This window comes from Hemibagrus wyckioides, linkage group LG15 (assembly GCF_019097595.1).
Source record: "Hemibagrus wyckioides isolate EC202008001 linkage group LG15, SWU_Hwy_1.0, whole genome shotgun sequence".
NCBI classification, from domain to species: Eukaryota; Metazoa; Chordata; class Actinopteri; order Siluriformes; family Bagridae; genus Hemibagrus; species Hemibagrus wyckioides.
The window spans coordinates 1,162,689-1,174,698 of NC_080724.1; the positions used below are offsets into that span (position 1 = coordinate 1,162,689).

The window sequence follows — 12,010 nt, forward strand, 5'->3', positions numbered from 1 at the left end:
TCAGGAAATCCAGGATCCAGTTGCAGAGAGAGGTGTTCAGGCCCAGCAGGCTCAGCTTCTCAATCAGCTGCTGAGGGATTTGTTTACCTCACTGGGGGTGCTGACGAGCACTGACCATTCACCACCCAGACGGTAGTACAGTGAGGTGTGCTTCCAGGCTGCTTGTGGGTAGTGGTGTGGGCATCGCCGTCACAATACTTATACTCTGTATGAAAAAATAAATAAAACAGAAATAAAATCTTTTGTAGCATGTTCTGATTTTTTCTTTCAGAGCACTATGAGCAACACCAGTTTCCCCATGTCCCTTGCAGAGGGTCAGACTACAGATCAACCACAAAATGGACCCTTTGATAGGTTAAGTTGCTTGTGCCAATGGCATTACACAGGAGAAACTTGCTTCCTAGTCAGCTAACAATGTAGGTGGAAAGTCTCGTAGCTCACTGGTGAAAATGGATCCAACACATCCAACACACACACACACACACACACAAAATATGTAATATGGAAACATAGTTTTCTGTATTTGTAGGTTGCTAAACTGCCACATACAATCTTCTTATACTGATTTGTCCAGGACTCATCAACTGCACTCACAAACTATTCATATAATATCATTCACTCTAAAAGACTTTGGAAGTCCGTTTGTAAAAGGGTTGTTCTGTTAAAGCTTAGTCAGTTATGTTGGTCATTAATGCATGCTATTGATTTTCCTCTTTTGTGAATCAACACACATTCTGTAACATCTGTGGGAGTATGACCCAGTATTTTCCCCAGCTGGACAGTTGGCAGTTGCACAAGAATCAGAAAAAGAACTTGAGAAAGCATCAGATCCTCCTCTTATGAAATACAACATATGGATCTAAGATCAGTTTAAGATCATTTAGTTAGTTCACTGAGTTATATTCCAATTGTCTGTCAGAGCGAATGATGTTGAGAAGTCGTACTTTGCAAACTTTTTGTTAGTTTTGCAGTTAGTATCATGTACCAAAGGTTTCACTGTTGTGATGATTATCCTAAATTTGGTGTAGTTTCTTCATAGCTCTGAAATCATTTGAAATTCGTTGAAATAACCCTAGATTAAGAATTGCTTTTCTATTATTCTGATGTTTAACTATGAAGCTACTTGGGTTAGGGTTAGGGAAACCTGCGGTTTCGTGTTGACCGATAGGTGTGTTAAGATGCAGGCTGAGTCAGCCAGGCTCTCCATTAATAACTTTTACAGCTGTTCATGAGTTCACAGTTCCCATGATGCAGGTAGTGCAAGGGGAAAATATCTGGACCATAAGTTCTGTTCCTGCTTTGCAGTTTTCTGAGTCTGGGACAGCTAGTATCTTTTGTCTGTTGTTACTTTTTCAATTTCCTGGATCCTCCCATGTGCTTATGTAACAGGACCCAGGGGCAGAGAAAGGAAGAGCCATTTCAAAGCCTATTTAAATGGATGTTGTCCTTGAATGCTTTTTTCTCTTACCAATTAATCTTTCATGACTCTAGGAATTGTTAGCAAAAGAACGGTGCTTTAATCTGCTAAACCTATCAGATCCTTGGATTCTTCAGCCTCTGAGGACCAGCACTGGATATTTAAATAGTAGACTTTCTTCATCATTGCATTGTGTTGTGAGAAACTGTGTTGTTCATGAACTGTTTATAGTATATTATATCAAGGTTTCCTTTTCTCTTTAAGCTCAGGCTCATTACTTCCTGTTCACTCTATTCAGTGACATGTACTGGAAAATTGGGTAATGGAACAGAGGTTTTGGTCACATAATGTCTGGCCATTCATTTATTATTGCAAATGTGCAAAATCTGAACAGACACTATTTTCATTTTCATGTACAATGTTTTCTAGGCTTCAGTGTTTACTGCATTTAAAGATTCCTGATTTAATAGTCATTTCCTGTTGAACTCCAGGTCTTTTATTTCACTTATTGTGGAAATTCTTTTTGCTCTCTGTGAAAATGTTTTTCTGTTCCTCTCACATTTTTCTCTCTATAATGACATAAACAATGGGCTTTCATTTCAGCTGCATTGCTGGATAATCTGCAGTTAAATCCCCCACATTAACAGATAAATCAGGCTCTTGTAATTTCCTCAGACGATCTGGCGTTTTCTTTACACATACCAAGACCATTATAACATAGTACATTTCAGAACCAGCGTATTCTACTATAACAGTGCGACTAAGCACAATAAACAGTAATACAGGAGGTTGAGAAGGACATGTTTGGGGAGGCCTTTACCTGACATCCAACAGCACACAGTGAGTTAAAGGCTGTCTCAGAAGCTCATAGGCAGGGCCTCCACAAAATGACTTTAAAGGCTCTCATTTCACACACAGAGCTAAACACTCATGATCTCTCACAGCACCAGTTCTCCACTGTAGAAAATGGACCTAAGGATGTTATTTTCCTCCTTTCTGCTTCTACCATGGATGTTCTGTGCAACAGCACAAAATGATCACATGGAGCTCGAAGACAGCGGTTTTCTGAGAGCGGATTTAGACGAGTGGCAGGCAGAAGATAGCGTTTTCATGGAGGTGAAGAAAAAAAAGGTAAGGAGTCCAACTGATTCGGGGACAGGAATTTTTTAACGGTGCATGTTGTGACGATGTGCTGGCATGTCTGTGAAAATTACTTGCAGATTTTGCCTTAAGAAGAAAATATTCTTAAAAAGCGGTATTAAACCATTGCTTTAATTTATACACCAGAAAGAAATACTGTGCAAATAAAAGAAGTGCATGGTGCCAGATATCATAAATCTGGATCTAAGCAATGGTATGCAGGGGACAGCAGAGTAACCCACGTCCATGCTGGGACAAACATTCTGTTTCACAAGCAATTCAGCATACTGGAACTGAGCTTGAGGAGACATTTAAGAAGCATTTATGAGCATAATGAAAGATATATAAACCAAACCCTTTTTATTCTCCTCTTACTTCTTGGCTGGCCGTCATCCAAGGAAAAGGTCATTGCAGCCACAGACTATGAATCAGTTTCGAATGCAGGTGATGAAGGTTCAGCATTAGAGAAAAAGGAAGCAGGTGATTGTTTCATTTGTATATGAACACATACATCATTGTTGATATTCAAGTGAGAAAAGTATTTAAGATGAAGTTAATGATCTCCTTCTAGATCTTCCCACTTGCTTGCTGTGTGTATGCTTGTCTGGATCTGTGTATTGTGAAGAGGTCAGCCCAGATTTGACAACAGTACCGGCTCTGCCAAAAGAAACCACATACCTTTATGCACGCTTCAATAAAATCACCAAAATCACCAACAAGGATTTTGCTGATGTCGGTAAGGGGAATTGTACTGGGAAGTGGCTAAAGTAAACGCAGTGTGTAAAATCTGGCCCTGAACCAGCGTAGTCAGAATAATGAATGATATTTTCTAGAAGGTGATATCTGAAGCCAGCGCACAGCTTGTGCTAAGGAGAGAGTTTTTAGATCTATTAAAGCATGCAGCCTAAAGCTTTCAGTCTTTAGCCAGATGTCTAATTCACTCCTTATGTGCTGCAATAAGTCACTACACCATTCTGACAGCACTTTGGAAAACATTGCATATTTTAAGACATGATATTTTACATTATAACACGTATATTTTTTCCTAAAATGTTTTCTATGTGTATTTATTATAGGCACATTGAGAAGGATCGATCTGACTGGCAATCTCATTTCGGAAATAGAAGACGGAGCCTTCTCTAGACTGGACCAGCTGGAGGAACTAACTCTGGCTGGGAACCGACTCACAAAACTCCCGATGCTGCCTCCACAGCTTACCTCGCTCAACGCCAATCATAATCGGCTCAAAACAAAAGGCATCAGATCAACTATTTTAAAAGTAATGAACGTGTCATAAATGTGTGCCAGTAATTCATGTGTATTTGATGTAGTTTTAATTTCTAACATATGCATTGTTAATTACAGAAACTCCGAAAGCTGAGGTACCTCTACATTGGTGACAATGAACTGGAGGCCATTCCACCACTTCCTGAGAGCCTGCATGTTGTGCATCTCCATGTCTGTTCATTATTCATCACTTAAAGTTATATAATCATGTCTAATCAGCACTTGGCAGTAATGTAATCTAAACTAGATTACTTGTTCAGATTCTAAATAATATGCAATTACGATTTATTTATAATATTCACCGATGAGTTATAACACTCTGAGCAGTGACCGGTGAAGTAAATAAGACTGAGTATCTCCTCATCATGGCCCCTGTTAGTGGGTGGGATATATTAGACAGCAAGTCAACATTTTGTCCTCAAAGTTGATGTTAGAAGCAGGAAAAATGGACAAGTGTAAGGATTTGAGCTTTGAGTTTGACCAAGGGCCAAACTGTGATGGCTAGACCACTGGATCAGAGCCTCTCCAAAACTGCAGCTCTTGTGCGGTGTTCCCGGTCTGCAGTGGTCAGTATCTATCAAAAGTGGTCCAAGGAAGGAACAGGGGTGAACCGGAGACAGGGTCATGGGCGGCCGAGGCTCATTGATGCACGTGGGGAGAGAAGGCTGGCCCGTGTGATCCGATCCAACAGACGAGCTACTGTTGCTCAAATTGCTGAAGAAGTTCTGATAGAAAGGGGTCAGAATACACAGTGCAGGACGGGTCAGGGCTGGTAGTTATAATGTTATGCCTGATCAGTGTATGTTTGATATTATTCAGTTGCAGGGTGTAAATACTTAATAACCAACCCCAAGGTGACAGTGGCAAAAAAAAAAACCTCACTAAGAACCTTGTATGTTTATTCACACTTTTGAACTTTTCCAAAGAATTTTTATTTTGTAATATCAAACTCAGAACTGAAATGGTCTTATTTCTGATTCATGGGATTACATGGAACGACTCTACAGAAATTGGCCATAATACTGTGGGAAAAATGAACATAGTTTGGAAAATAAGTTCCAGATACGTATTCATCCCCATTTCAGTGAAACCCCTGAATTAGTTCTAGTGGAAACAATGTCTAATGAAGTACTTCTGTGTGGATTAAAGCCCATGTGATTTCAATCAAAATATACATCTTAAGGAGAGTATTAGTCAGAGAAATGATCAAGAGACCAATTGTAAGTCTGAAGGATCTGGAGAGATCCACTGGTCAGATGGGAGAAGCTTAGCATGGATGTGGCATGGCCTTCACACAGCTGGGCTTTATGGAAGAATGGCAAGCCGGCATTTGCCAAATGATATGCTGGAAACACAGCCAACATGTGAGAAAAGGTCCTTTAATCTGATGAGAAGTATGTTTTTGGCAGAAACACTGCAGCAGCACTGCTCTATTGAGACATGGTGGTTGGTGATGCCTATGAATTGTTGGGAACTGGGAAATTGGTCTAGTTTAACATCAAGGTGGATGAAGTCAAATATAGGACAATCCTAAAAGAAAATACGTTCCAGTCTACAAGAAAGTCTGAGCCTGGGCCAGACGTTCACCATCCAACAGGACAACAACCCTAAATATTCTGCAAAAGCTATACTGAAGTGTCGAGAACCTGAAAGTGTGAGAAGAGTCCAGTCAAAGCCAAAATCCCACCGAGATTCTATGGCAGGACTTGAAGAATGCTTTTCACAATAGTCTCTCTCCAATCCAAGCCAAACAAATATCAGGATCCAGATGTGCAAACACTGAAGAAAACCTTGAAGACTTGCAGCTGCAGCCAGTGCTGGTGCTACCAAGTTCTGACCCAACAAAAAAAAATTCACTATGTTCATTATGTTTTCCTCAATCAACCTTTGTAAATGTTACACACTGTGTAAGTCAAATGGAAAAGAACTGAAATGTAAACCATTTCCATTCCAGATTGTAACACTACAAAGTCCAGGGTGGGTGAAAACTCATACAAACACTGTAGATGATAGCTGAAGCTCTGGCATGTGTGTTCAGGCTTTTCATTTCAATCAAGCAGAAGCCACACCTGAAAGCCAAGATCAACTGATGACACAGGTGGCATCTGATGTGGCTCCGGCTTGGCTGGGATGAAATCCGGCACCTACGGAAACCCTTTGCAGATAAAGACTGCACACCTCTGCACTACAATTATGTAAAAGTAAGGCTAAAGTAATAGTAGGGTGTGCAATAGTGAGTGGAACAAGTAGTTGGAAGACATTAACGGATCATTTTCTTTACTCCAAGGCCTAAGTTTTTCATAATCTATGCAGGAAGGTATATTTATATAGTACAAGTTAAAACCTGAAAAAATGCCACTAATATATTAGCGGTGCTGTACTTTGACAAGCATGTGCTACTCCATTAAAGATGGAAGATACTATAATAAACTTGTTTAGAGTATACTTTGAATGCAAATGATTTTAATTATGAAATCAGTCTAACAAATAAAACACAGTGGCTTAGTGGGTAGAACTGTCGACTCACAGCAAGAAGGTTAGTGTGGGTTAGTGTGGAGTTTACATGTTCTCCCCGTGCCCATAGGAGTGTGTGTGTGGTTGTCTGTCTATATGTGTGGCCCTGTGGTGGACTGGTGACCTGTCCAGGGTGTACCCCTGCCTTTTGCCCAATGTATGCTGGGATAGGCTCCAGCAGATCCCTGTGACCCTAATTAAGAATAAAACATTTAGAAAATGGATGGATGGACAAATAATTACATAATTATAGAATGGTTGATCATTAAATAACATTACATATCATGTGCATGGATTGAAAAAATATAGCTATTTAGACAACCAATAAAAAAATAACGGCATTTTATTTCTCCATGCAGAATAATAATATAACCACCATGACGGACGAAACTTTCTGCAAGGGCAACGACACACACTACATCCGGTACAGCATGCAGGAGGTGCGACTGGACGGGAACCCCATCATACTCGCCCAGCACCCAAACAGCTTCATCTGTCTCAGATCTCTTCCCATCGGCCTCTACAAGTAAGCCGAAGACCTGGTGGAGTGACCGGAGAGAGGGAGAGAGGACATGCCTCCTCTGCGGCTGTCCATCTGGCACCCGGGGCTCCTCTGACCACATCCGGTTATTATTCCAAGCTCCTTTAGTAACTGCAGAAGGCTTCCAAAGTTTGGTCTTGTCCAGGTTTTGCTTTGCAGTTAGGCATCGGCGATGTCTAACACCTTAAACTACTGTATTAAGTAGTATAACTAAATAGTACACCATCTGTGGTATATGTATCAGATAACATTTTAAAAGCTTGTGGCGCATGGAAAAATAAAACTGTATAAAAGATAAATAAGAAGTAAAAATGAAGCATGGAAAGATGCAATACCTGTAAAGATGTTAAAGGTTCACTTTATGGATTTGTTCAAATGTTTGACAAATGTGACATTGTTAAAATGATAAGTGATATGCTCTAATAATCCGATCTTTTAATTATTAATAAATACTTTTCTTGGTCTTTTAACCCAATTTGGGAGATGATGTATATTTTACACAAGAAGTCTAAACTTAAATCCACTTGGCCTAGTCCTCATCACTCCTCATTTTTCTTCATCCGGTGTCGCTCGGCTCGAATGGACATATCTGTGGAAGTGAAAAGATCTTTATTTTGGTTCAGATTCAGGAGGTATGATTATTCCGTCCTCAATCTTCTGTTGGTATTCCCTCTCCGAGCGTTTTCTCCTGTAGACATCATCTAAAGAAAAAAAAGAAACGTCTCATCAGTCCTGGTTAGCAATACTGGGCATGATTCTAGGACAAATTTGTAGCAAATGGGCCTGGAACTTAACTACATGGAGCTTTTTTAAACAATTTACGAGAGTAATCCTGCCTCGGATCATTTACTATGGAAATGGAGATGGAGATGCTGAGGGTCACGTGTTAAATGCGCAAAAGTAGCGCTAAACTGACGCGCACAAACACAAACTGCAAAACTCTAACTTACAAAATGTCTCTCGTCCTATTCGCACGTTTATCATGACCCACTCCATCACACCGCCGATGCAGAAGAAGATGGGCAAAAATCGGTAAATCCCGAAGCGTCGTCTCCCTGGAACAATACTTAGGAAATACTTCACGTTTTGGCTATTTCTAAACATGTCTCCTCCTTCGCAAAACCTTGACACTTAAACCTCTGTTCCGAGTATCGGCGAAAAAACCAGCTGGAAAATTCATATGCCTCTCGAGAGAAAAACTGCGCGCTGTTATTTAATCACACTGTGACATTTTCCTGTCCTTCCCGTCTCTCTTTACCTTCATGCCTGTCACTGGAGGCTGACATGACAGGGCAACACGGCGGTGTTCGCGTCAGTGCGCATGCTCGTAGGTTATTAAAAAGGACTGTACCAAATGGAACTTTCAGAGAGGGGAGAATCTCAGCTTTTGTGTATGATCACCAGGTCAAACCAAATCAGTAGAGGTTTAAGACCAAAGCTGAGTGTATGTACACGCAGTGGCCACGTTATTAGGTACACATGCCTTTTTTTTTGTTTGTTTTAAATCTGTTCCTAACTTGAGTTAGCAAGCTACTAACTGCACCCTGTTGCTCTGTACAATTCCAGCAGTCAAAAGTACACTTTATAGATCAGATCATCTTTTCATCATCATGATGAGTGACCACTTTATTCTAGTCAGGTGTGTGGTGCAGTCCTGGATCCTTTGCAGGGCATGCTGGAAGCAAGGCAGGAATACACCCTGGATAGGACTCCAATCCATTACAGCACACCATGCACACACACACACACACACACAATCCTATCAAAAGATTTTTCTTTGCACTGATATAGAGAATAAAATAAAATACAGAATAAAAATCCTCTCTCACACACACAGCTTTAAAAAAATAAAAAATAAACAAAACAACAACAAAAAAAACTTTGATGCAGAGGGTAGAGGGGATGGTCACTCACAGACCACACTGTATAACAAAATACACACGTTTAAGGTTTGTTAGACATCACATTTCATTTTTTAATGGTCAAGTGCCAATAAGGAAGGACATTAAACATCCACATTAGATCTGGATGAAATTTCTAAAAGGACAACAGGAAAAGAAGGAAAGTGACGTCTATTTTGACGAATTTAATATACATTACGTAACATGTTATAACATGCATGCATTCAGCATTGTGAGGTTGCACACAGTGCAAATTCTCTGTAGAATTTTTATCTAGACTGAATATATGAATAATTATTTTGCTACACGATTGATTAAAAGTGGTCTGCATATCTGTGGGTCCTACAGTGGGCTACAGCATGTGGATTAAAACTCATCCTAACCTTCTCATCAACACCGTGATCTTATTTAAGGATGAAAAAAATTACTATTTTCCCTTTTCCTCTCATCACTGAGTTTGGTCACGCAACAAACAATGAAATATATGCATCTTCATGAAACTTATAGCATTGGCATCAGCGGGTTCGCACAGTTTGGACTGTGGTCAGTCTTCTACTTTGTACGCGAGCCTGCAGAATGTCCAGTGGTGTTCCACCGTGTTCTCGTTGGCACGCTCGCTCATGTGGTGGACCCGAGTGTTTCGGATCGTGAAGCCCTGTTTGGTGATGTAGTCCATGAGGTGAACCCTGAGAGATACCTCCTGATGGTAGTCGCAGGGTCCGAAGGTGAAGGACACTTGACAGTCTCTCGTGTCCATCATGTGTTTATTCCACTTCGTGAAGTTATTGGAGATTCCCTCCAGCAGCGAGTGCACTTTAGTGGTTATGGTCAGCTGAGTAATAATGACAGCTACTGGGTTGGAGTACTTGGAGAGTTTGCGGGTACTGGACAGCTCTACCACCTGTTCGAAGGTGTCTAGAGGGTAGAGTGGCTTCGGGTCATTGAGGCATTGGATTAAGGGCTCGATCTGATAAAAATCGGCTTCTTTACGCAGGAGATCCATCTCTGTGAAGTCGCCTGGCAGAGTCAGTTCTGATGTGCGCAGAAAGTTCAGTATGTAGCGGAACAGAGTGCCGTCCCTGTCAATGAAGTAGTTTCCTTGAGCGTCTCGCGCGGTGGGTAAGTCCCCGCGGAACATCGCGCCCAGCATAGAGTCGGGGTACCGCTGCAGCGTGGAAATCGAGGTGGTGTAGAGGTGACCTCCAACATTTAAGGTGACTGGGTGAGTCATCTGAAAAAAATAAATAAAACAAAAGGATGGTCAGAATACTAAAGACAAGTTCTCTCTAGAACGTTTGGTCCACTTTATTAGGAACAGATGTAGAACTGCACATTCATGCAGTTATCTAATCAGCCAATCATGAAGCAGCAACATCTGTCGCTCACTCAATATTTTTTTTCTGGGGGGGGGTTCGCACCATTCTGTGAGACTGCTGTGTGTGACAATCCCAGGAGATCAGCAGTGTACACTGACCAGGCATAACATTATGACCATTTGCCTAATATTGTGTTGGTCCCCCTTTTGCTGCCAAAACAGCCCTGACCCATCCTGCACTGTGTATTCTGACCCCTTTCTATCAGAACCAGCATTAACTTCTTCAGCAATTTGAGCAACAGTAGCTCATCTGCTGGATCGGATCACACGGGCCAGCCTTCACTCCCCACGTGCATCAATGAGCCTTGACCGCCAATGTCACAGAGATTACCTTTTTTCTTAATTCTGATTATATTAACTAAAGCGCTTGATTTGTATATTAATGATTTTTGCATTGTGATGCTGCCACATGATTGGATGACCATAAAAATGCACTTTGGGTCTGATGTGATGCTGAGTTTGTCATCGTCACCACATATGACCAAGACTGTCCTCACCATGGTTCCACCACTGACCGGATCTTATATTATTTGGACCGTTTTCAGCAGTGACAGTGACATGGTTTCAGCTTGGTAGTGTGTGTGGCACTGGTATGAGAGTATTATATACAACACACTCTCTCACCGCTGCCACCGCCCCAACACACACACACACACAGAATCACTGATGTACTATAAATGCTTTACCACCCAAAGAACATAGTGGTCAGTGGTGGTCCCTCTCAAATGCTGGATAAAGGAGATCTAAGGTTTAAAAACTCACCCTATGCCCCCAGTCTCCATTATCCATTTGATAAGACTTTGTAGACAGGCCAGGCTCACAGAGAAAGTAAAGATCTGCAAGATATTACACGATCACAAACTCACACAGTGTAATAAACTGCTTTAATAAACACAGACATGATGATTAGCTTGCAGGTGATGAGAAATGACCGCTAGCATGTTCAGGGTAATGCAGCGTATAACCTTATGGAGCTAATAGAGATAATGAGAGGATTAGATAACCGAAACACACAGATAGTAGGTTAATATTTATTTGAATTAGCCATAGGCCATAGCACCATAACGAATGTTTAAAGTGGACATAATCTGCTATCGTGTATCTAACTAGCCGTGTAATGACCGTGGCCCGTTAAAGCTAATACTAGTAGCTGTATTTCCCAATGGAAGCGTCTAGCCTCCTGCACAGCAACCGGGTAATGGACACAGTGGTGTAAATGAATGAAATAAACGTAGTCTTGCGGTGAAACAAACACACTCTTACCTGTTAGCACTGCTACCTGTTCAGGTTTAAAAGAGACGTTTATACCGCAGAGAGAGAGAGAGAGAGAGAGAGAGAGAGAGAGCGCTAGCATGCAGGTCAGAGCCTGCCGGGACTCCACAGCACAGACCCGGAGCAGCGCGGAGTCACGTGACTGACATAGAGCTTACGTTAATTAAACATCCGGGTAACTCTAATAACATCTGTACCTGTGTGTAAACAGCCCAGAGACTTTCTCAATAATATTACTGCTAAATTATTAAAGGTCAGAATTGTTACCAATATAATAAGTTGCTGATGGATTAGTGGATTAGTCCCCGAATTAATCACACAATAAACATAACAAACACGGCCATATACACTGATCAGGCATAACTTTATGACCACCTGCCTAATATTGTCTCGGTCCCCCTTTTGCTGTCAAAACAGCCCTGACCCGTCGAGGCATGGACTCCACTAGTTCCCTGAAGGTGTGCTGTGGGATCTGGCACCAAGATGTTAGCAGCAGATCCTTTAAGTCCTGTAACTTGTGAGGTGGGGTCTCCATGGGGCCTTCATGGGCCCCACCTCACAAC

General features: G+C 41.4%; 3 protein-coding genes across 4 annotated transcripts; 1 reads left to right on the forward strand and 2 right to left on the reverse strand.

Moving 5' to 3' along the window:
• Positions 1-2,168: 2,168 nt before the first annotated feature.
• ognb (osteoglycin, paralog b) lies at positions 2,169-7,374 on the forward strand. Its single transcript, XM_058410430.1, has 6 exons — positions 2,169-2,548; positions 2,956-3,037; positions 3,129-3,293; positions 3,634-3,836; positions 3,923-4,015; positions 6,718-7,374. The coding sequence occupies exons 1-6, from the start codon at positions 2,384-2,386 to the stop codon at positions 6,886-6,888; spliced, it is 879 nt and encodes a 292-aa protein (XP_058266413.1). The 5' UTR covers positions 2,169-2,383; the 3' UTR covers positions 6,889-7,374.
• LOC131366193 (ubiquinol-cytochrome-c reductase complex assembly factor 5) lies at positions 7,362-8,215 on the reverse strand. Its single transcript, XM_058410431.1, has 2 exons — positions 7,850-8,215; positions 7,362-7,600 (listed from the first exon to the last, which is right to left on the reverse strand). The coding sequence occupies exons 1-2, from the start codon at positions 8,001-8,003 to the stop codon at positions 7,509-7,511; spliced, it is 246 nt and encodes an 81-aa protein (XP_058266414.1). The 5' UTR covers positions 8,004-8,215; the 3' UTR covers positions 7,362-7,508.
• A 755-nt stretch (positions 8,216-8,970) lies between these two features.
• kctd6b (potassium channel tetramerization domain containing 6b) lies at positions 8,971-11,565 on the reverse strand. Of its 2 annotated transcripts, XM_058409234.1 has the most exons (3): positions 11,439-11,565; positions 10,938-11,011; positions 8,971-10,031 (listed from the first exon to the last, which is right to left on the reverse strand). In XM_058409234.1, the coding sequence occupies exons 1-3, from the start codon at positions 11,527-11,529 to the stop codon at positions 9,345-9,347; spliced, it is 852 nt and encodes a 283-aa protein (XP_058265217.1). In that variant the 5' UTR covers positions 11,530-11,565; the 3' UTR covers positions 8,971-9,344. The 2 variants fall into 2 exon arrangements, with proteins under 2 accessions (XP_058265217.1, XP_058265218.1); XM_058409235.1 differs by lacking the exon at positions 10,938-11,011 and having other exon boundaries at positions 11,439-11,559.
• Between the last annotated feature and the right edge of the window lie 445 nt (positions 11,566-12,010).

Excerpts from the sequence above, each read along its gene's own strand:
- ognb (XM_058410430.1), top strand. The coding sequence starts at position 2,384 with ATGGACCTAAGGATGTTATTTTCCTCCTTTCTGCTTCTACCATGGATG. Across the intron at positions 2,549-2,955 it reads TGGAGGTGAAGAAAAAAAAG|GAAAAGGTCATTGCAGCCAC; the intron begins GTAAGGAGTCCA and ends CCGTCATCCAAG. Across the intron at positions 3,294-3,633 it reads CAAGGATTTTGCTGATGTCG|GCACATTGAGAAGGATCGAT; the intron begins GTAAGGGGAATT and ends TATTTATTATAG.
- LOC131366193 (XM_058410431.1), bottom strand. The coding sequence starts at position 8,003 with ATGTTTAGAAATAGCCAAAACGTGAAGTATTTCCTAAGTATTGTTCCA. Across the intron at positions 7,601-7,849 it reads AATAGGACGAGAGACATTTT|ATGATGTCTACAGGAGAAAA; the intron begins GTAAGTTAGAGT and ends TTTTTTCTTTAG.
- kctd6b (XM_058409234.1), bottom strand. The coding sequence starts at position 11,529 with ATGCTAGCGCTCTCTCTCTCTCTCTCTCTCTCTCTCTCTCTCTGCGGT. Across the intron at positions 11,012-11,438 it reads ACAGGTAGCAGTGCTAACAG|ATCTTTACTTTCTCTGTGAG; the intron begins GTAAGAGTGTGT and ends AATATCTTGCAG. Across the intron at positions 10,032-10,937 it reads ATGGAGACTGGGGGCATAGG|ATGACTCACCCAGTCACCTT; the intron begins GTGAGTTTTTAA and ends TATTTTTTTCAG.